Source organism: Montipora foliosa, chromosome 6 (genome assembly GCF_036669935.1).
Source record: "Montipora foliosa isolate CH-2021 chromosome 6, ASM3666993v2, whole genome shotgun sequence".
NCBI classification, from domain to species: Eukaryota; Metazoa; Cnidaria; class Anthozoa; order Scleractinia; family Acroporidae; genus Montipora; species Montipora foliosa.
This window is the reverse complement of record NC_090874.1, coordinates 61373488-61398580: the sequence shown is the minus strand read 5'-3', so window position 1 is coordinate 61398580 and position 25093 is coordinate 61373488. Positions and strand designations below refer to the sequence as shown.

General features: G+C 40.4%; 1 protein-coding gene across 1 annotated transcript; it reads right to left on the bottom strand.

Annotated features, from left to right (window-relative positions):
* Positions 1 to 3383: 3383 nt before the first annotated feature.
* LOC138008046 (gamma-aminobutyric acid receptor subunit beta-1-like) lies at positions 3384 to 23313 on the bottom strand. The gene is made up of 10 exons (XM_068855225.1): positions 23270 to 23313; positions 17712 to 17808; positions 16324 to 16403; positions 15828 to 15895; positions 13781 to 13998; positions 12846 to 12928; positions 11932 to 12063; positions 6821 to 7035; positions 5280 to 5612; positions 3384 to 3740 (listed from the first exon to the last, which is right to left on the bottom strand). The coding sequence occupies exons 2-10, from the start codon at positions 17783 to 17785 to the stop codon at positions 3543 to 3545; spliced, it is 1401 nt and encodes a 466-aa protein (XP_068711326.1). The 5' UTR covers positions 17786 to 17808; positions 23270 to 23313; the 3' UTR covers positions 3384 to 3542.
* Between the last annotated feature and the right edge of the window lie 1780 nt (positions 23314 to 25093).

Sequence of the window (25093 nt, the reverse complement as noted above, 5' to 3'; positions counted from 1 at the left end):
ACTTAGAATAGCTAAAACTAATATTTTTAAGTGACGTGTTCGTCGCCGTAACAGTCGTCCCTTATCTACGACGCGACGGCAACGGAAACGTCACAAATTTTGCATATCAAATGAGCAAAAACAATAGCTTTGCACGCTCTGCATTTGCAGTTTTCATTTTTGTACATTTCTTTCGCAAATCTGCGACGTGAAATGACTAATTCTCACGTTTTACGGAGAACGTGAACAAAACGCAGCGAATTTGAATTTTCTGTCGTAGATTCAATACCGCATCTCCTAATTTAGTTCCTGGAAAGTTACACTAGTTTTTACAAGTTAGAGAAAACGACACAATGACGAAAAAGATTAATAAAGCTGAATTTGCAATTTTAAATGACGTTTTCGTTCGCAGATCTTAAACTCTCTAATATGGCGTCAGAAACGGTGGAAAGATTGGACTTAAGCAAACAGCTTCGTTTTCTTCATCTTAGCCGGTTAAAAAAACATTGGAATATTGTCTTTGCTTTATGTTGCTGAAACCTTGGAATTAGGCATAGGGAAGCATTGGAATTACAGAATTAATGCCCGCATTGCCAGCATTTTTAGCAGCGTTCTTTTAAGAACGATTCAGAACATAACCACAGGTAACCCAGGCTCACTGTGTAGAGAACATATAAGGCGAAGTTTAGGTCTGAACATTTGCTAGAAAATGGAAATAAAAATCGTTAAAACTTACCATGTGGTGAGCTGTTGTTGTCTTTAATACGTACACGAAGTTTCGGGGAAAATGGTCCCCGTTCACCTTCCCTCATAATATAGTGACAAGGTAGGAGACGGAAGCCAGCTTATGGACTCCGATCGACCCAAAACAAGCACGATTTTTTTCGCAAAAATCGAATCCAGTCGCTAAATAAACGCGCCAGGCTCGTGGAACATGAATTTCTCTAAACCATGAATCTACTGAAGCATCTCCAGGTAGCAACGCGAAGCCACCAGACTCCGTAAAACTTGTAAATTAACTTGCTAAAATGGCGGCCAGAAAGCGTTGCACTAACGAAGTGTCCAATTCAAAATGGCACTGGACTCTAGACGCCTGGTGACGAGTTTAATAAGTTCTGGAGGGAGGGGAGTGTCACATTGCTAAAAACAAAACTCACTGAGCAATCTGGGACTCCCCTCTCTCCAGGGCGACTTATTATACTCGTCACCAGGCGTTTTGAGTTGGACACTTCGCGAGTGCAACGCTTTCTGGCCGCCATTTTAGCAGATTAACTTACAAGTTTTACGGAGTCTGGTGGCTTCGCGTTGCTACCTGGAGATGCTTCAGTGGATTCACGGTTTAGAGAAATTCATGTTCCACGAGCCTGGCGTGTTTATTTAGCGACTGGATTCGATTTTCGCGAAACAAATCGTGCTTGTTTTGGGTCGATCGGAGTCCATAAGCTGGCTTCCGTCTCCTACCTTGTCACTATACTATGAAGGAAGGTGAACGGGGACCATTTTTCCCGAAACTTCGTGTACGTATTAAAGACAACAACAGCTCACAACATGGTAAGTTTTATCGATTTTTATTTCCATTTTCTAGCAAATTTTCAGACCTAAACCTCGCCTCATATGTTCCCTATATTTACCAACACACAGTGAGCCTGGGTTACCTGTGAACATAACATGCAAATAAGTGTCAAGATGTGTAGTTCAGATTATGCTTAACTTTTGTGTGAAAAAAGGTAATTGAACTCCAAATTGCTTGTGTCTTTTCCCTACGCTCGAGGCAAAAGAATTGTTTTGATCCGGCTTGACCCAACCAAAGCCTGTGCTTAAAATAAATATTTTCAGACTCGACAGATCTAGAGCTGGATTCAGGTGATCAGAGTTTTTGTTTACCAGCCACGGTACATGGGTCTGATATACTTTCTCCGCATAGTTTTGAACCGCGCAAAAATATCCCTGTATTAATAAGCACTACGCATAGGAAATCCGAGTAATTATCTCGAGATTCCCAGAACGTATACGCAGTAACAATAGTAGGCATAGTCCTTAATTCGGTTTTAGCAGCCGATTTTCTCGGTGAAGTAATCAGTTTTAAGAGAAATCTACATCCAAGTTGGTAAAATCCGAGGACACCAACTTTACGCTCGCTTCAGATGATTAGAATTTTTGTTTACCAGCCACGGTGCCTGGGTCTGATATACTTATAGTTTCAATTTTTGTAATTTTCGTAATTATGGATACCGGGAGTCTGCATATGCTGTTTAATTAAAAAAAAAAAAGGCTCGTGTTTTTCCGTGCGCTCGAGGCCAAGGAATTGTTTTGATCCAGCTCGACCCAACCAGGCCAGGTTTTTTTTTCAAATACATTTTCTGACTCGACAGAGCTGGATTCAGATTGTGATAAAGTTTTTACTAGCCACAGAGCCTGGGTCTGATATACTTATAGTTTCAATTTTTGTAACTTCTTTGTAAGGGCCTGGCCAAACGGGAAATGTTTGGTCACTAAACAACATCAAACATTACTTGGTGACCAAACATGCTGATGTTGAAGTGAGTAGCCAAACGGTCAAAACATGTTTAATTTAACTCCACCAGCAAAGAACTATGGGTCACAACACACGTAAACAACACGTGGATACAAGCGACTGAGCAAGCGTGGTACGCATGCGTGCGCCAAACATGTTTGATACAGCTGGCCAAAAGAACAAATCTTCGCCCATCAAAAACGAGAACAAAAAACGAGAACAAAAGAAATTGTTAAAGTTGTTTGATCTAATTTTTGATGGCCTTCAAATTTATCAAACACCACCAAACACGATCAAACAGTACCAAACAAGGTGGTCTAACGGTAAAATGGTTGGTCGCCAAACATACCCTATTTGACTAGGCCTTAATAATAGATCGAGGCCGAGAGTTGGCACGTGCTGTTTTCATGAAGAACGGGTATCAACTGCAGGTTTGCTTTGACATTGGAATAAATCACCCAGGGTCCCCAGGGATCGATCTCTGGCAAGCCACGGCTTGATTCATGCATAATACGCATGAGCTAAAAAATAAAGTGCGTGAGACTCAATACAATACATACTTAATTGACAGTTCCCCATAGGAGCTTTTCAGGGCCATTGAAACGCATGCGCAGTTAACGAAACGACGAAACACAACAACCAAAGCTATTAGGAATCCCAACTGGCCGGAGACAAACCAGTTGGCTGTTTACAGTGACAAGTGCAGTTGAGAAGTTGAACCGGGACTACCAGAAAAATTTCAAATAGTGGTCAGAGTGGGAACCCGGGATATGCGGATCTCGTGGCAAGTGCTCTAACCACTGGGACACACTGCCTCCTCAACATTTACTAAGATTTACATATCAACACCTTTTAACAAGATACCAACATGGATTATAATTGGCGAGGTTTTTGGAATGCATATGAAATTCGTGTATGTCTTTATTCCATTCATTTGTAAGTGATCTTGAATGCCCACAAAGGCAATTGAGCCCAGGATTAACTAAATAATAAAAGATATTGGGCGTGTACGCATAACGCAAAACTGTTTTTCCCAATTGGAAAATTATTATCTATATTGTAAGTAATATACAATGTTGAACATGAAGAAGCTCAACGGGAAAAGAATTCGTGCAATTCTGTCGAAAATATCGACTTCATTGTTGGAACTCAGCGGCAGACAGAGACTGGGAATGTAACGAAGGATTGTTGCTCGAGGCGGGCTTGTGGTGTACGGACTGTGCTGAATCGCGGGGCCTGGAACACTCTGGAAGAAAATAATCGAAAGAGAGTGAATCGCAAAATTTATAAGCGTTTTCAACCCAGTAGAGAGTCAAGAACGAAATATCAGCAAAAAAGCAGCGAGATGACAACAAATTAGCGTCCTTTTGATATTACAAAAGATTTCTAGGAATGAATGAAATAAATGGCTATCTTTGAAGTGCGGGTATTAAAGACGAAAGTTAAGGGAGAACAACCTCGTTCCCAGAGTCCCACTTAGCGGCTTCATAGCTCAGTTGGTTGGAGTGTTGCGCCAGTATCGCAGACGTCATGGGTTCGAATCCCGTTGAAACCACCTGAATTTTTCAAGTGTCAAAATGAGACAAGTGCTTCAATTGTCCAGACAAGCAGGAGAATCACTTCTCCCTTTCGTTTAAAAGCTCTCTGAAAAAGCCGTGTTCACATCAACTAATTACAGTCCCTGATTATAACTGGATTATAATTACTTCAAACAACCTCAAGGGGGTTGTTTGAAGTAATAGGCCATTTCCGAGTTCACGTCTGCCTCCTCTTCAAAGCGAGTCTAAGTGCGAAGTTTTTCTTATGAAAATTAGTTTTCATTCATATGTGAAGTAGAACTAATTACCATCACAAAAACTTCGCACTTAGACTCGCTTTGAAGAGGAGGCAGACATGGACTCGGAAATGGCCTATTACAGTATGTAATTTAACAGAATGGCGAACACGTGGTGGCATGAGCAGACGAAACTTCTAATCGCTTTATGGAGCGAAGATTTGGATTTGTCATCTTCTGTTCTCAGAAGCTATCATTGGTTCTCTCCTCGCCTCAAGCATGGTGATGATGATCGTTGCAGCCAAATGATAAGGCGCCATTTTGTCTCACACTGCGATGTTACCCTATTGTATTTGAATTTTCCGGCAGATGAGAGCAGAACCATAACATTGCCATAATTGAATAAAATTGAATGGAGTATGATAGCCTGAATTATACTTCCGTTGATCATAATTAACGTTGAGTGCCGTAATTGAATAAAATTGAATGGAGTATGATAGCCTGAATTATACTTCCGTTGATCATAATTAACGTTGAGTGCCATAATTGAATAAAATTGAATGGAGTATGATAGCCTGAATTATACTTCCGTTGATCATAATTAACGTTGAGTGTGAACACGGCTTAACTAAGAATACAAAGAAATGAACTGAACAATGTGGCCTGTTATCTAGAAATGGCAATAAAATGAAAATGAAAATGACACATCATCTGCAGGTAATCGTATTATCTAAAAAATAGACCCTTGCAGTGAATACGCCAGCCCTTAACTTCCGCTATCTATGGTGTGCATATATTACAGCCGAATTCAGCGGCCTTGTTTCGCCGATGATATATTAAAGGCCCACCGTCCACCGACAGGCTTTTCGACCATGTGTTTTTGATATAGAAATTCGCATTGCGTAGCGATCTGATTGGATGAATTTTAGCTTTAACGTGATTTTCATATACGAGAATTGTTCCACAGCAGTTTTCTTAGTGAGCAATCACATATTTCGGCCTTGTTCTCACCTGTCTTGAGTGAGAATTCCTGAGGACAGACTTGTATGGCAAACTGTGGGATGAAGGAGACCTTATTGGATAACCGTGGGTAGACTTTGGTCGAGGTGGCAAACTGTACGAGGATTGAGATCGATGTACACGAACTGCAGAGTTTCTATTAGCGTTGAAATCTTCTATTTCCTTTTCCGCCATCGAATAGTCTTTCGATGGCGACCGCTCTTTCACCGCTTTGGATTTTTTTCTCTCGCTGTGCATAAGAACTGCTACATACTCCAGAAGAACGCCGAAAACAAAGATGAACGATACAATGAGGTAGGAGTCGATGGCCTTAATGTACGAAACCTAGAGGAATATAGTAACAGTAATCACCAAATTCAAGTCTCAAGTTTATTTATAATCGGCGACAAAATGTCTTGAGTCACTTTTTCTTTCGTATTACAACAAATTCTCTCTTCATCAACAAAAACCCCCTCCACCCCTGAGCAATATTGTTACAGTATAGCTCAAACTTTATTGATTGGGAGGTGTGGGGGTCGGGAAGAGGGGCTGAAATGAGTCGTTAAGTTAGCAATAGATTAAAGTACGACTGAAATGCGACAGTGTCTTCAACACTTTTGTTGCAGATTGTAGCTATGCACAATAATTTGTTGCTCAACTAATTGGGAAGATTGTAAATGAAACAGTGAAATCTCACGAAATTAAAAAAGATAAAATGAAAAAACAAAATAAAAAACAAAATAAAAGAAAACGTTGTTATAATTGTTTTCTAGTTGTTCGAGTGTTCTCTTCTTCGTATTCATTAAATGGTAACCACTGCCAACTAGGACTATTTCTGCTATACTTAGGACGTGGGTATTTCCTACAAGACGTTAAAAAAAAGAAAAACAAATGAACGGAGCTGCTCTTGACTGTTTGCCGAGAGTGTTTTGAAACCAACACCAAAGTACTTACTTTGGCCAATCAAAATCGGCATTCGAATCAGCCAATCATAACGCGAATATAAGAATGCAACTAACTCTGAGCAAGGGAAAGCATATCGGTGCGCAATAGGCCATTTCCGAGTTCATGTCTGCCTCCTCTTCAAAGCGAGTCTAAGTGCAATGTTTTTGTGATGGTAATTAGTTCTACGTTATATATGAATGAAAACTAATTTTCACAACAAAAAGTTCGCACTTGAACTCGCTTTGAAGAGGAGGCAGACATGAACTTGGAAATGGCCTATTTAAAAGCCACTCACTGATCGTCGTAGTGAAAAACAGAAGTAAACACAAACAAGTTCCGGCGGTGGGGAAATCAGGGAGCAAAGCCACCCAAGCGCAATCTGGGAATCACGAGGGAAATGACGAGCAAAGCAGGTCGGGAACGCTTAAAAAAACAGGCAGTCCAAGGCTATCGCGAAGTTACCGTAGACACTCGATTGAAAACCAATTTAGCGAACCAAAGTAAACAATCTAAGAGATTGAGAGTAATAAAGATACCGTTAAAACTGAAAAGAAACAATTTAAAGCTATATATTGAAGAAACGTAAGTCAAGATTGCATTTGATGTACCTTTGGGACAGAATTACGGAGTGACCCCATCAGCGTAACAATGGTAAGAACTGTAGTAATACCAAGGGCTATTCTGGCCGGGACAGCATCTTTGGATATCCAGAATGACAACCAAGAAAGAACCACAATTAAAAAGGTAGGCGAGTAGATTTGAATAAATGAGTATGCTAGCCTTCTTCTGAAAACAAACTTGGCAACCAAATGCGTGTATGTACCTGGAACAAAGAACGATGATCAGCGATTCTAACTACATTGAAAGTACAGCACTTACAGCTCAGGAGCCCGTTTCTCAAAAGTCCCGGAACTTTTAGGGCCATTTTTCGGGTGTCGCAATTCTCTCAGTATCTCAAGGACGGGGAGGATTTAAGTCGTCAAACTTGAGAGTCCCTTTGCTTTTTGTTACTTTGAAAACATGTTAAAAGATCGGCTTTCCTAAAAAAGTGGTTGAAAGGTTCACATATGGCTTTTCGGGCCCGAACATTTTTCGGGGCTTTCGAGAAACGCACCCCTGGAGCCTGTTTCTCGAAAGTCCCGAAACTTTTCGTGCCTTTTTCGGGTGTAACAATCCCCTCTGTATCTCAAGAACAGAGGGGTTTTAAGTCATCAAACGTCACAGTCATTTTGCTTTTTGTTAACTTCAAAACGTGTCAAAAGACCAACTTATTGAAACATGATGAAGGCAGTTTCGTAAATTACTTTTCAAGCCCAAAAAGTTATCAGGACTTTCAAGAAACGGGCCCCTGGGGCCCCAGTTTCTCGAAAGCCCCGAAAACTTTTCGGGCCCGAAAAGCCATTTTTGAAATTGAGAACCGCTTGTTTTGGAAAGCCGATCTTTTAACATGTTTTAAAAGTAACAAAAAGAAATATAACTGTGACGTTTGACGAATTAAATCCAGTCTCCTTTCTTGAGATACAAAAGGAATTGTGCACCCGAAAATGGGCCGAAATTTAGCCAACTCAGAGAGTGGGAACGAAATCAAGTAAAACCAAGGAACCCATGGATAGTCAGTCATGCGGCCCCCGGTGAAACGTAAGAATAGCTACTTAAAACACTGGAGGGAGGTTTGAATAAAACAGCAAGTACAAAAGGATGCAGTGATGGGAAAACTGAAGATGATTAAAATGAATTGCAATTGGGTTTTTAAAAATTGTTCATCATATTGACCGTTTTTCAAACTTTGTTTTTTTTGTAATTTAAATTATGTATGCTTTACAGACACTATTTTTCTCATGAGGCTTTGATTTGTGCTGTATAATTATAAGAATTTTCTTGGTTTTAACCTCAAGTTGCATAGGGAATAGGAGTAAGCACGAGAAAATGAGAGGACAGAGAGGGAGGCTACCGGTCCAGCCTTTGGGACATGTCATATCCACGAAAGCTATTTTTAGACGAGCGAAAGTCTTTGTTCTAGCGGAAGTTTGTCTTCCGAGACGTCCGCATGCAGGCCAACCTTGGTCTGATGTTTGAAAGAAAATTAATATTCGTCAGCCTTCCACGTGCGCCGCCATTTTCTCTTTTCACTAAGAACCTGTGAGCGAGGCAAGACTGTATGCGGATGTCTCGTAAGACAGACTTCCGCTAGAACAAAGACTTCCGCTCGTCTAAAAATAACTTTCGTAGACATGACATATCCCGGCCAATGCCCTGAGCCTCCCTCTCTGTCCCCTCATTTTCTCTTGGAGTGAGTTATTGGAGTGAGGTACTGCACAAAATGCAAAACGAACTGCACTTCCGTGGCACAGCCCCTTTACATGTTACATCTAAGAGCACGAGTAAGCAAGAAGGGTTTAATCGAAATTTTTGAGACCAAGATCATAGAAAAATGCAATATTGAAGTTTTCATTGCGATAGTGAATTCTATTTATTTACGAATCGAGTTGGCTAAAACAAGAGAATATGAGGAAATAGAGCGAATCCAAGTGCCACCATAATAATGCTCTCAAAATCTATTTTTAGATCGCGGCCCGGCTGCGAAGAATAGTTTTATCTGTTGTTACCACTTTCACCGACACCAACTGACCAATAAGGTGTCTTCTTTAAAATAGGCACACAGTATAAACGGAAATAACAATCGATCTCAAATAATTTTCATGGACATTCCTTGGTTTCAATCATGTGATCAACAGCCATGTTTTTCTACGAAACAAAAGAAAAAGGTTGCATAGTAATAGAGTCCACTTCCCAGAGGATTGGATCGGGACACCAACATGGCCTCCATTTCATTGTTTGTGAACACCATCATGGCGGCCGTGACGTCATGTGAAATCAAAGAATTAGGCCAAATATGGAGGAGTCATTCTCTTACATCATATTCTCTTAGTCAAGATAAATTCATTATTTCACACGGTGCCAAGAGAATACAATGTATTAAAGAGCGAATATGAGAAGGAATTAATAACAGATTTTTTAAAAAAATCATTGGATTTGGAAAAAGCAATAAAGCAAGGAGACACACCATATCACCAACCCGGTGTGGCCAGCACATCGCGCATGAGCACAACTATTTCACCCGGTTAATGACAGCCATGGACAGCTGTTTCGACCTTGTTAGGCCTCATCAGCATGGCATAGGCAACTTATAAGGCGGGTGTTTTTAGGAACCCCTTTCAAATAACAAATGTGGTAAGCTGGGTTGGAAGCAGCATAAGCGTGTCCATGGCTGCCAATAGACCTTTTGCGGCTAACGATCACATAGTACAAAATCCACCATGCTGGAGGGCAAGCTCATTATTATTCCCCCACTGGGACATTAAAACAAAGGCAAGTCAAGCTTGACTGGTTCAGGTCTCTTTGTTTTAATGTCTCAGTGGGGGAATAATGATGAGCTTGCCCTCCAGCATGGCGGATTTTGTACCATGTGATCGTTAGTTGCAAAAGGCCTATTAAGGATGGTGCCTACTATTGTTATTGCGCATACATTCTGCGCATCTCGAGATACTCGGATTTCCTATGGGTGGTGCTTATTAATTCAGGGATATTTTTGCGTGGTTCAAAACTATGCGGAGAAAGCAGAACTTAACAAGTGCTTTTTGTATGCAAAAAGAAAATTGGGGGTAACCATGCATATTTCGGAGATAATAAGCTTCAATTTGGAAAAGAACGCCATACATTGCTTTATATTTTGGAGCTTTTTACAAACATTGTTGAGTAATTATCTTTGAAAAATGCAAGGTTACCCCCAATTTTCTTTTTGGATTTCAATAACACTTGTTAAGATCTACTTTTCCCGCATATTCAGCAAACCGCGCAAAAATACCTTTGAATTAGTAGGCACCGCCGTCCTTAACCGGGTGAAATAGTCGTGTGCATGTGTGATGTGTTGGCCACACCGGGTTGATGTTATAGTGTGCCACCTTCCTTTTCTTATTTTCTCCTTTTTTCACTGAAATATGGAGGAGGATTCGCTCCACATATACTTTCGTGGCTAGAACAAGGACCAAGCTCACATCTTACAACTGCGAATGGTATTATCCTGGACACTCGAAAATGTCATTTTTCGCAGCAATCTATTCATCTTGGCCACACTTGACGCGATCCTACGGTATATGAACTGATAACCGAGGTTTATTGAGCCAATCGGAATATCGCGTTTTCAGTGATAATTTTGGAAAGCCATAACTTTCTTTAGTATTCTTTATTCTTTTGCTCTTGAAGTTTTGTCTTGTGGTGAGGTTTTGTCATTATGTGACGAGGTTTGATGGTTACGTGTTGTATTTCCATCATCATGTCTTGAGGTCTTCCTTTGACATGCTGTATTTACATTTTATGTGGTGAGGTTCTTATTTGACGTTGAGTTTGTCCCTTCATATGTGATTATAAACACAGCACGTCACACAAAGACCTCAACACATCACGATGAAAACACAACACGTAACCAGCAAACTTCGTTACATAATGACAAAACCTCGCCACATGATGACAAAATCACACCACATAATAATATTGCCCACTACGTCAAGACCAAAAGAATAAATATTACTAGGACATGTGAGGTCGATAGGGAATGGGATTGCAGAGATCTAACATTCCTATAGGAAAGGAAATCAAATTGCAATTGGTAGACCCGTTGAAGTTTAAAGAAACTTCCTTCAATTAACAGACGTTTTCTGAAATTAATTATTCTAATTCGGCTTGATGGATCTGTCGTTAGACTTTACGTGCCTTGTAGGCTATTTATAATTAGCAAACCAGAGTAATTATTAATCACGTGGTCACTTTCACTTTTTAGTTTTTAGACCTTGAAAAATATGCAACCAGATGAGTTTGTGTTTGAGCCTAGAGGACAATGGCACGTTCATGAGTAGGCACATTCTGACTTAAACGTTATTACGCATCCAAATGTACTTTCAGGATGCGTTTTTTTTTAGAAAATCCGAAAACGGATAATGAATCCAAAGTATCCGCACTCGAGAAGGATACTTCGGATCAAATGTAATTCCGGATTTTTGAGATTCACCACTTTAAGGCCGGAACACACAAGGCGATAAGTCGCTGCGACTCGTCGCGGGGACAAGTCGCCGCAACAAATCGCCTTGTGTGACACGGTTAATTTCATGAAAATCATTGTCGCTGCGGCAGATGCACATACGAGGCAGAAATAAGCAAAATCAAAATAAACATAAAAGCAATATTCAGTAGCGGGGTGCAGGGATGGCGCAGTGGTGAGAGTCGCTTCCCACCAATGTGGCCCTGGTTCGATTCCCAGACTCGGCGTCATATGTGGGTTGGGTTTGTTGGTTCTCTATTCTGCACCGAGAGGTTTTTCTCCGGGTACTCCGGTTTTCCCCTCTCCTAAAAAAATCAACATTTGACCAGTGACCATCTCCCAACGTCAGTGGCTTCATAGCTCAGTTGGTTAGAGCATCGCACCGGTATCGCGAGGTCGCGGGTTCAAATCCCGTTGAAGTCCTGAAAATTTTTCAGGCTTCTCGACGCAATAGAAATTTGCGCTCATCACTGCGAGACAACATGGTTTCATTTGAACATTTGATTTGATTGCCGATGATTTGTTCATTTCAGTTTGCAGTGTCCCCAAGTATTTCGAGAAAAGGAACAAATTTTCCGTTATCGTTAAAATATTCTTGGTTAACTTTCTGGTAATTAACAATACCTATAACGTATTCCACTTCTTTTCTCTCACTTTGACAGTCAGCAAGCTCAAATTCTGACATTTCATCATCCAAAATGATAACAGCTTTTTCGTCATCCCAGTGATAATCCATATCAGTGACGTCATATGAATCTTTTTTTCAGAGAAAAAAATAAAATAGAAGAAATGTAAAGGCACTGGATCTACTCATAGACAATCTTGTTTCCAGGACTCTTATCCCATAGCGAAGCTAGAGGCCTGAGGACCACATTGTCTTGTTTAATTATGATTGCTTCTTAAAAATCAAACAAAAAAGTTTATTAATGGATGTGAACAAGCAGTACTAATGAGTAACGTATTGTGTGATTCACTACGAAAAAGACGACTTTTTGGTGCCGTCATACGTACTTTTTTCATAGGCCTTGCCTGTCATTCCACAATTACAAAAAAAAATGAAAGTACTTACAGTAACAAAGGACAAAAATACCTATGCTGGGAAACTGCAGCAGCTGAAGTCAAATACAGCTGCGCGGTCATTAACTAATAGTTGAAAGAAATGTTGAAATTTTCCTTAGCTGATGTTCAACAAGGCTCTATCTACGGAATATATTTTCTCCCAACTAGCCGTCAATATAATGTGGTATTGCCGTCTCAAAATCGCAATTTGTTTTTAATATGACAGTTAGGGATTTCGTAGCTGTCTTATGTGTGCATATCAATGAGAGGGGTTGAACGGAAAAGAACACTTGCGTCCTTACAGGCGTCTCCTTCCCTTCTTCCTCGCGCGCCTTCCTCGTTCTCCCACCGGTTCTCTCTTTCCCTTCCCCTTCGAATGCCTGTCACGCAGGCGTTTCTTAACTGCATTCATATGAAAAGTCATAACACTATCCTCTTTTTGAAAGAGGCAAAAATGGGATGGAAAGTGTGTTACTTACAGCTTAAAATTTCCAGAACACAGGTTTGCGTATCTAGAGGGTAATCCCTTAAATTCATTCTACAGGACGCGGAAACTGTTAACCTTGCAGAGAGACCAAAAAGAATGGGATTAAATGAATAACTATTGGTTGACTTAAATAGTAAAATAGAGATTATAAAGTCTGTGAAAAATTCATTGAGACATCACCCAACTTCAGAGACTCCGAAATCATTTTTTTTTTTTTGTTTTCCTTCCCTTTCAATATTGCACGGTATTACGCTATTTCCGTCGCAAACTACACGAGCCGAAGCTAGCCGACATTGTGATTGCAAAGGGGAGAAAGAAATGTCTCCGACCGCAACAATTTGTAAAAGCTGTAGCCTAAGGGACGACTGGAGTTTAATTACGCAATGACGAGGGCTACGGTAACGACAATAGCATAAAGCAAGAATAGTATTGATAGTTTGCATATGACGTCACCACGGCTGAACAGAACAATGCAGTAAACTTTCGACTCTATTATTATGCAAAACTTGTGGGAAAAGAAAAAAAGGCCTTATCACTTAGGACGCTCTCCATTTGACGGAGTTGACCGGCCAGACCGGGCATTTGGAATACCTAAACGCCTTCAAATTCACTCATTTTATGATACATACTGCTACAGAAGATTTTTAGGGATTATCATGCAAGTGTTCCTTCACTGAATCGTTGCATTTAGGCTTAGTTTGCAAACTGACGGGTTGGCCGGCCAGTTCTGACAAAAGGAAAGCGCCCTTAGTCTTGATCACTGAACAGCACTGATGCCGGCTGAACAGGAACCGAACATTTTCAAAGTATTTTTAAGTTCCGGTTATTCAGTAGTTCTAACATGGTGAAAAGATGACGGAAAAAATCTCAATTAATACTTGGCTCCAACAGTATGAGAAAAAAAGGTAAAAAAAACTTATCACCTACCTTTCACTAAGTTCGATATCTCCATTTGGACTAATAACAATTCTACTATTTGCTGCAGGAACATGGTGAAATTTAGCGGTTTTAATATTAAGGAAGAATGTATCAGGAAGCCAGAAGTGGCCTTTTTCGCTTCCAGAGAGCAAAATCGGCTTTCGAAGCTCATGCTTTAATCTTGGATCATTCCAGGCTTGCTTGAAAAAAATGTCAAGACTAAATTCCTGAAGAAAGCAGAAATGGTGTAATCAGAAAGTGTAACCAATGAAATAGCGAATCTTATAATTTTTGACATTAATTTTACTCAAGTTTTATTTCGTCATAGAGTTGCAAACGAACTCCTACGGGGAAATCCAGCATTCTAAACTCGAAAAAGTCGTGGTCATATTTTGTATACTGGGTGGGTTAGCTTCAGGCCCCAGTTTTTCAAAGGCTGTATAACCCCACTAATTCCTTGATTTAATCATTTCCGTTTTAAATTACCGCAAGATTTCAAAAACCGCAGTCGCCCTATTTTCCCAAAAAAGTACTTACGTTAAGTAAAGACAACTGGGCCCTGATCCCTTAGCCAAAGAACCAAAGTCGTAGATATCACTGAGTACAATACAGTATAGAAACTAAACTACCTAAATTGAAGATCGGTAATCAATCGCCATAATTTGTCACTTTTCACAAAGTACTTGGTCTAGTGATTCAGAATAATTTAAAATGGAACAATCGCATTCAAGCTATTGTTACCACAGCCTCTAAACGACTTCATATACTCCGAATACTTCGGAGAGGGGGCGTTGAGACCAAAGACCTAATTACTATTTATATCACTCTGATACGATCTGTCTTGACTATTGTTGAGTAGTAACAAGAGAAAATAAAGGGGCAAGAGAGGGCATCTCCCATAATACCCTTTCTCATAGGTAATATGCTTCAAGTTACTTTTAGATAGACTCCCACGCTGTACAGATCCCGAGGAGGTTCGGCAACAGCCAATTATATAGCCGGAATGTGCTCCGCTTGGATAGCCCAAGCTCAGAAAGCATATTCCCGTCATAAGATTGGCTGTTGCCTTATCCAAATATGATTGGCTGTTGCCTAATACCTCTCACAAGAAACGTGCTCTTAAAATCATCGCAACTGCGTTTTTTTATTCCGAAGCTCTTGAATCTCTAAACCTTCATAGATTAGATGTAAGACGCAGTAAACTCTGCATAAAAACAAATGGAAAGATCTCAAGAGGAGGTCCACTCTCTAAACATCTCCCCATGACGAGTTAGTATGTGCATCACTACCAAATAAACGAGAAACGCAGGGAACTATACAAGACCTAAATGCAGAACTCAAAGACTGCGTCGTAGTTTCTTTCCGAGTGCAATTTTATACTTAAATAATAATTAGTGCATCATATAGTTATACATATATTTTGAATTGTTTATATATACACATAAACTTACTTGTATTTTTTGTTTCTCATGGAATTGATTGTAAATTGGTATCATTGTAACCCGGTCCCTGCTTACGTAAACCCCAGTATGTATTTTTATCTCTTGTAACCTCATTGTAATTCATTAACTTGCGATGATGATGGAATTAAACTATTATTATTATTATTATTATTATTATTATTATTATTATTATTATTATTATTATAAAGAATAAACATTTTAATAATCATAAAAAGCCAATATACAGACAACGGTGCTAAATATAAAAATCCTATTTACAAAGTTAACTTCTAAAAGAAAAAAAGTAAAACATTTCAAAACACCATTCGATTTCTGTTAGCTGAAACAATGTTGTTTTCAGGGAAGTAAGCAGCTCAAGTTCAACTATTCCAGCGATTCGTAATAACAAGATAAAAATACAAATTATAAAAAGTCATAGCGTCTTAAATTTGTCATCAGAAAATTCATCCACAATCAAAAGAAAAAGCAACATCACAAAAAAGGAAGTTAAGCATATCTCTGATTGTCTTATTATATATTATTCTGATTGTCTTATTATTATTATTATTATTATTATTATTATTATTATAAATAATACAATTTTTCATTCTTACCATGTTTATTTCCTTTATCGCTCCGAAGGAAACGACGGTTATGTATATTGAAACATTCAAACGTGGACCTGCAGCAAATATGAAAAATGTCGAACCACCTTAGCTTTTGACAAAATAGCCAAAGATCATCAAAGTTATGTGACCGGCAGACCGATCGACTTCTTCCGGAAGTTCCCCCTTCACCTATCAGAGCCCCCTGCGGCAAATTAAGGGATTCAGAGTCTACGTAGAGAGAGAGACAGAATCCGCCCTAGTTGGCTCCTCTGTTGTTTCATAGGGTAGCTACATACAAGCCAAAGCTATACAAGCTTAAAGTATGCAAAGAACTTGCATTTTAAAGCTCCAACTGTTTCTTCCTTATTGTCTAGCATTCGCCCTGGACCTGTCCATTCAAAGTGGAAAATACCGTCTGACTTCTCAAAGCATGCTAGTCCGTCCCTAACTACCGTGTCTGTCGTCTGAAAGTCTGTCTGGTCCAACTCCGACATTCCCTCACCTTCGTGATATGGTCGTATCCGTTTATCGTACACATCAGGCGCGGACAGTGAATCGAGCACCTGAGTAGTGTTGCGATACCTGCATAAAAAAGGAGGAAAACTCTTTTAGAATGTAAATGAAGAAATAAATGACCCTGAAGAAAAATAGAAATCGAATGAGCGAAATATTCAAGCAAAAGTTAATTTCTAAGTGAAAGATCAAGGCCGATACTCACGAGGGGTTTTGCTCCTGGGGCATGCTCCAGGGTCATTTTGCACGATCAGTACACACGAGGGAGCACCCTGCGGAGCTTGCTTCATATTAGTACATACGAGAGAGAAGACGAAAGAACATTGCTGTTTTTCAACAGAGAAGGGTTTGGGATTTAATTTAAAGTTAAACATGGTGGTTTAATTAAGGTCTCATTCAAAGAAGAAAAAATGATTAAAGTGATGATGATGATGATGCCTGGAGAAAAAGAAATGTGTGCCACCTGCTTTGAACGTGCGTGATGAACGTTTTAGGTAATTTGGCCAGTACTGTTGCGGCTTTACTTCCATAGTCTTTATATCATTTTTTACATACATTACATAAAAGTCTTGTATTAGTGACACTAAGCACCTTCCTCGTTTTTTGAGCATCCACTTGCTTTAATTCGAGCTCATCAGTTGCAGACCTTTCAGACACCATTTTGAATTTTGAGCTCAAGTCAAGAGTTCCAAAGGAATTATGGATGAGACCATTGGGTAATCTGATTGGTCAATGTTTTGCATTTGCCGTATTAATTCATGTGCAGCAAAAAAAGTGTCAATACACACGAGGAAACACTTGAAAATCTGCTCAATTTCCCTGGGACATGTGTGGGAGCTTGCTTCCAAATAGTTAACTAGTCTAATATCGTCATTTTGGTGGGTGGAAATTCTGCTCCTGATGATGAAGATTTCCCTTAAAATGGTTGGTACACACGGCAGAGCTCTGCTCCAGGAGCGTGTCCCTGAAGCATGTTCCGAGAGCAAAACCCCTTGTGTGTATCGTCCTTTAAGTCTAACAGAATTCCAGGCTTAAACAGGACACACACCCACGACCATACTATTGCGCTGTACACTGCCTGCTCTACTGGTCAATTACAAGTTTCTTTTACATCCCCTAAAAGGTGAAAGTAGGATGGGAAAATATATGAATGAATAAATCAATGACGAACGAGCGGAAGGACTGATGGACAAATGAATGGGTGAAGGAATAAATAGATGGAGGGATGATTACGGAATACGGTCTGAATGAACAAAAAAGGAATTCACGAACCACCGACCGACAGGATGCGCGCAACAAATGGAATAAATGGACAAGTAAACGTACGAGCGAACGAATTAAAAAAACCTTGAATTATTTCAAAATGGAAATCTGTACCTTGTACCATTGTCATCTTTTCTTTTTGATTCGACGCAAATGATCAGAAGGATGAAAATTGCTGCCCTCAGCATTTTTAGTCAACCGCCCTTTTTAACTAGAAAAAGGAAGATAACATAATGATGAAGAATAGTTCAAGAGCAATGTAAGAGTTAGGCTGAACACTAAAAATTATAGTCCATTTCCAAATTTTAAGGAGTTCTTGTTATAGTTATTAGCCTAGGAAAATATGAATCCATATCCCGTTCCGAAAATTGGACGTATTTTTTTAAGTTAAGAAAAGGTGAATAGGGAAAAAAAGATCATGACAGGGGATCAAGAGCGCGTAACCAGTAGGCCTTTCCCGATTATTTGATTTCATCAAATCATTACTTGTACTGTCCCGCGGTAGCGAGAAAATCCCTTGTGACGTTCGAGGCTCATGAATCCTTCTGAATTTAAATGCCAGTTCCTAGTACTTTCCAACCTTCTCCTCTTCAATTCTGGTGATGTTCTAGTCCGCTGGCACAGCTATGTCAATAAATGTCTTTTTCTGTGTGTCTTTATGCACTAGAGTAATATCTGGCCGATTATGTTTCAGCACTTTGTCTGTGTAGATAGTGATGTCCCAGGTAATCCTCACTTATCCATTTTCTACGGTTGGGAAGGATTGATGGTCATACCACTTGTCATTACACTCTACCCCATACTTCCTGCACATCTCCCAGTGTACCCCCGCAGGGCCACCTTGTCGTGGCGCTTCCTATACTCTCTCTGGGCACGCTACTTACATCCACTGACAATGTGTCGTACTGTTTCAATGGCATCTCTACACAATCTACACCGTGGTGTCTCTGAGGTCTTATCTATGTTGTACTTGATCGAGTTTGTTCTTAAAGCTGGTAGCTGAGCAGCAAGAATCAAACCTTATGTCTCCTTTTTTTAAAAATCCATTCCTGAGCCACCTCCAAGACTCCTCTCCAGCTTCGTCTGATATTTATTGGAAAAACGCACCATGTAGGGCTTTCTCCTTCCAGTTTTTAACTCTCTCGTCTTTATTCCTCCTCTCATAGTCCTGCAGACGCTCTCCTTCAACGATCACTTTCTCCTTCAAAGCAGCTTGAAGCATCCACTCTGTGCTCTCTCTTAGGCAGCCATGAAGGGATTTGCTCTCCGTTCTTAGACACTCCTCAATTCCGATCAGTCCTCTTCCCCCTTCCTTTCTCGGTAGGTACAGCCTCGTAACATTACTCCTGGTGTGCAGACAGCAATTCATTGCCAAGATATCGATCTTTCTAGTTCTTCTATTCATGTTGGCTACCTCCTCCATCGTCCAGTCCACAATCCCCGCACTGTAGCGTACTACACCTACAGCCCAGGTATTGATGCCATCAATCAAATTTCCTCCATTGAGTTTTGATCTACACAACTTCTCTACTCTTCTGATATATTCCGATGTTATCTTGCCTTTCATCTTGGTGTTGAGAGTCTGGTCCAACTGTAAGATACCAAGGTATTTGTAGCCTTCCTCCTCTATTTCCCCGATATGCTGGTCGTCGGGTAGTTCTATTCCGCTACTGCCAACTTGTCTTCCCCTTCTCATTTCCAGGACAGCACACTTGTCTAGCCCAAACGACATCTTAATGTCTTGGGAGAAGATCCTTACTACTTGAACAAGTGAGTCTAGTTGATCTTTGCTAGCTCCGTACAGCTTCAGATCATCCATGAATAGTAGGTGGTTAATAGGCTTCATTCCGTTTGCCATTTTGTAACCAGCTCTCATTTTTCGTAGCACTAGGGTCAAGGGTAACATGATCATTATAAACAGTAGTGTTGACAAGGAGTCACTTTGAAAAATTCCTTTCCTAATGTCCACCTGCCCGAGAGCCATTCCTCCTAATGTCAACACTGTCTTCCAATTCACCATGCTGTTGCTGATTATAGAGATCATATTCTTGGCTGCCCCAACCATCTCCAGGCATTTCAGGATCCATGAATGCGGCACCATATCATATGCCTTCTTGTAGTCTATCCAAGCCATTGACAAGTTTGTCAACCTTCTCAGGCAGTTCTTCAGGATTGCCTTGTATACAAGCAATTGATCTTTTAGTTCCTCGGGATCCCTTACTGCACCCCTTCTGTTCATCTGTTAGCAGTCCATTCCTTTCCAAGTGGTGGTATAACGTCTCTCCCATAACTCCTGTCAAGAGCTTCCACATCAATACGGCGGTAGTTGCTGGCCTGGGCACCCTTCGCTGTGTCCTTTTGTATAAAAACTATTCTTCCACTGACCATCCACCCTGGTACATTCCCTTGAAATATACAGTCTGGCAAGCATTCTTGCCATTTAGAGTGCAATCCTGTCGGTTTCTTAAACCAGAACCCCTGAACAACTTCTTCTTTTTTCCAAAATATTAAGCAGCGATGTTCGAAGAACCCTTTGAAATGTTTTCTTTGGCAAATCCCTCATATGGCATGGTATCTCATTCCATAGCCTTACCCCAAGTCGAGAGAAAAAGCGCCTTTGCATTTCAAGTCTAGAGTTTTGGGAAGAAAAGTTTCTCCTCGTTCCTTTCCATCTAGTGTTTTGTAGAACAGCTTCTGATTGGTCCTAAACAGGTGGTTCTGTTTGAACTGTTGACATCTCTCGTCGTATCTTTTGATCTTAACTCCACCTGCCTTGATCTTCTGTTTCAACATGCCTGAGACATACAAAGTGCCCCTTTCCTCAAGATGATATTTTCTGTTCAACCTTTCCCTCTGTCTTTGTTTCAGTCTCTTGTTTCCTCTTCGGACTTCCTCAATCTTGCTCAGGTCTTTTCGCCAAGTTTCGATATTCCCCTTAATCCTTCTTTTCCAGAATGGCTCTCAGTTCTTTTCCCTTTCCTCCCTTTTATCATTTCCACTCTTCCTGTAGTAACATATGCAGCTGCATACATTAAAGAATTCAGTTCAGTAATGTTGTGCGTCTGAATCCTTTTGACGGCTTCATTCATTACTTGCATAAATCCCATAATACACTTATTTTACCCCCCAAAAATCTGCATAGGCATTGTTTTCGACTTCTCTTGTGACATTTTCATGTCCCAGGAGAAATTGCAAACAATGGTTATGCAAACTATTTGGGGGGTAATAGAGGTGTATTATGGGATTGTGCAAGTATTGAATTGATTTTTCCAACTTCTTCTTCTTCTTCTTATAATTCTTCAGCAGTGAAAACTCTGGGTCCCTCTTTACGTTGGTGTTCTTCTTGGGTATCAGATGTTGTTGCATGGTCTGGTGTATCTGTGGTAAGAAGCTCCGTGGTTTCAGTCTCCTGGCCCCAGTTGTTCAAAAGGTGGATAACGCTATCCACCAGATAAATCACTATCCATTGGATAGCGCAATTGGTTTCGCTATTACCTATCCACTGGATAGTGATTTTTCCGGTGGATAGCGCTATCCATCGTTTGAACAACTGGAGCCTGATGTTCATAGTCTGGTGTATCTGAGGCGACAGAAGTCTTCCAACCTTCCCCAGGCCAGCATCCCTCACCCTCTCTCATGAGTATCAACGGGTCCACACTAAAGAATGTCCAGACCTTCCCTATCTTGGCAGTGTCCTCTCAACAAAAGCTGACATCGAGACGGAGACTCTTCATCTCCTTAAGGCTGCAAGCTGTGCCTTTGGAAGGCTTCGTGAGAGAGTGTTTGCGGAGAGGAGTCTGAGGAAAGACACCAAACTCCTTGTGTACAAGGCCGTCGTGCTTGCGTCCCTCCTTTATGGCTCGGAGATCTGGACGACCTATAGGAGACACCTTAACGTCCTGGAAAAGTACCATCAGCGCTGCCTGAGACGCATCCTGGGTGTGACCTGGCAGGATCGACGGACAAATTCCAGCGTCCTTGACGAAGCACAATGCACCAGTATCGAGGCCATGATAATCGAAAATCAACTGCGTTGGACTGGTCATGTTGTCAGGTTGATGGACTCGCGCCTCCCCAAGCAGATCCTCTTCGGAGAGTTGGGTTCTGGCACCAGAGCACAAGGGGGACAGCGAAAGCGTTTCAAGGACAATCTCAAATCAAATTTTAAGATGTGCCACATTGGTCTGACGACCTGGGAAGATCTGGCACGTGACAGACCCAGATGGAGACATGCAGTCCGGGAGAGTGTGGCGCTATTTGAGGAAGAGCGGCGTCAGAAAGCGGAGGAAAAACGCCAACGCCGTAAAGAACGTGAAGTTGCCCCTGCTTTGTCGCAGCAGGCCTCCTACATCTGCCCCGCCTGTGGTAAAGCGTGCCACTCTAGAATTGGACTCTTTAGCCACCAACGGGTGCACAAGACTAGAAGTTGAATAGACAATCTTACTCGTTTTCGAGGAATACCATGATGATGATGATGATGATGATGATGACGTATCTGTGGCATGGAGTTCTGTATTTTCAATCTCCTGATGTTCATGCCTTACTCGTATGGCAATTTCCTCTTGCTCCACAGTCTCTAGCCACTTCTTGTTCTTAATCTGGCGTACTTGATCAGCCTCCTTCGACCATCCTAATCTCTTCTGTCGTTGTTCAGAAGTAGCAGTATGACTACCGGGCGGCGCTGCTGATCCACAGGGCACCTGCCGGACGCGACACCTTCACTACAAGCTCCAGGCCCGTTGACGTCGTTAGTGTGAATTTCAATATTGACATTCTCTCATCAAATGAGGATGGGTTTTGGGTTGTTGGCACTTGCCAAAGGTGCCACCCAAGACTCTGGTGGGCGGGAGCGTCCATATTCCCGTGGTAGGCTAAGGTAGGCCAACCTGTTCCACCCCAGTGCCCATTTTTATTATTATTATTATTATCATTATTATTATTATTATTATTATTATTATTATTATTATTATTATTATTATTATTATTATTGCTAATACTGGTAGTAATACTTTTTAGTATCTGCCTTTGTCACGTGACTTGAATTAAGACTGCGAGTTATCGAAAAACTTTCCGAGATACTGACCCAAGGCTCAGCTATACTTTGAAATATTCTTTATCTTTTCCTAAGCTCTATTTTGCACCACCTTCTTCTTGCCTAAGTTAAAGAGGAATTTCTAGCCGATAAATTTGTATGAACTTTTAGGATTCAAAATCAGTACAAGACAGTAGTTTTGATACAGAGTGAAACGAATTCCAGATTTCTTCAGTGAAAACGATAATTTTTCGAAAGTATCAAAACCCTTGAATTTAATTCATGCTGGCGCTGTCATTCCTGATTACAAGTTATACCTTGACAGTAACTATAAGGTGGTGGTTCGCTCAAGTTTTTCTTTTCTGAACCGGATGTTTACAACATCGTAAATTTAAAACAAAATAACATGGCTGTCATTTCCCACCTCAAACTACTCGTTTCCTCGATAGATTACCTTCGACTTTTTTCACTAAGCAAGTTTTTCACTACTTTTTTTTTCGTTTTCAAGAAAGAAAATTGAACCATTTCAAAAATATTTTCCTGGGCATTGTAAACTTAAACTATGGCATTTTAAACAAAATAAAGACCCTAAATTGTTTTGAAATATATATTTTATAAAACACTGTTTAGCAGTACTTACCTGTGCAGCTGGTTTGACATTTTGGAACAGAGCTTTAATCTTAAGAAATTATCGTTATGTTGCAAATTGTATTTAAATTACCAAAACTAAAAGCATAGGACGTTAAAAATTTATGTTCAAAAGAATTTGTATTTTATTTTGTTTTGCGGTAACTCATTAAACACAATAATCGAAAAGATTGGCTCAGGCCAAACTCACTTGTCAACTGCTTCAAAATAATCAACACTTTAAACGTTTTTATCTGGACAGATTGGGCCTTATATCTGAAATATTTTCAAGCAATTATCCCAAAGCATACGTTTTTTTAAATGTAGTGTTAGTAAAAATAATCATATCACCTTAGCCATACAATTTACATTATCGTGATTCTATCTCTGCATTGTGATGTTGCAACTGAATGATTCGTTTAATTTTTGCTTTTGAAAAAAAACATCGAACCAGAGTCGAATCGCAACTTTTTTGAGAAAAAAATATCACTCAATAGCTTTGCATTGTTTTGAGCAGTTTTGACGACAGGGAAAACCATGCATCGACTTGCGTCCCAGCTGAGAATCTTTTTCTGTACAAGAAGTAAATTTGGTTCGCTTCACTCGCTGTTATGCCAAGCTCGTTAACAAGAGCTGGAGAAAGACATCCTGGGTACTATAAACAAAATTCAAAATTTCTCAAAGGCAAAGAATAGTATCGTAGCTGTAGTAAGTAACACAATAGGAAAGATATCTGTGCCTCTGATTGGCACATTAATGACAATAGGTGACGTCAAATGTCCTCTCTATATCACAAATTAGAATAAACTAAAACAGTGGATAGCGTTGAACGCGAGCGCTGATTGGCTGCTCAAACTCAGGATATCCTTTGCTATTCACCTCCGAACAATTCGCGTCCGAAAATGTTGTAATCTTTGCAGGAATAAATGAGTTAAAATCATATATTGTACTGTATTATTTCACTGTTTTAGTATATTACTAAAACAACTATTCACCTTAGTCTCGGTGGTTAGTGGCGGACAATTAGTTCGGTAAATATCCACCACTAGCCACCTCCACTTCGGTGAACAGTTGTTAACTATTGAATGTGTGTGCCACTGACCACTTTCAAAACCCACGCGGGGCCTGGACTCTCTCTATTTATTAATCTTCTTGAGTAGAAGATTACACGCCCGTGTTTTTATTACTCGCTCGCAAAATTCAGAGTCAAACTCTCTCTACCAGAACTCTTTGGAGCCATCATGGCAAGCGTTCCCAGGTAGTGCTCCAACTTCTTACGGTGTGAGAGACCTGTCTGGAACTTTCCCTAAGCTTGCCTAATAAGATGGTTGACGGCCCAAAGGAGAAATTGGGTCGTTTTCAACTTTGTGATGTAAATTTGACCTTGGCATCGTGAGATAACCAAATAACGCACTTCCTAAGATCACCTTCACAAACCAAAAAATTTACTTAGCTAATTAAAATTACTGTCAAATAATGAGCTGATAATATCGCATTGGTTAATTAGCCGTCCCACGCAGACACTCCTAGGGCTTCGTCACGCGTTCCTCCCCCTCGAGCGTCTCCTGCAACGAGCCACACATTCCTTTCCCTTTGTTAAGTAACTGTCATCTGGAAATCACGCGCGGGTTACATAGGAATCAATCAGCGCTCTGTAGATCTCCCCTGGGAACGTCAATGCATCAACTTCTTCTTTGATGAATCATAAAAGGGACGAAGCCTTTTCAAAATATTCCTCAGAAGCATATTTTGTTTCCCCGGTGGGGTATGCATTTGCACTCTCGCGTGTCAAAATGTGAGTGCTTAGCAAGGGTATGGTGTCCTTTCATCTACTTGT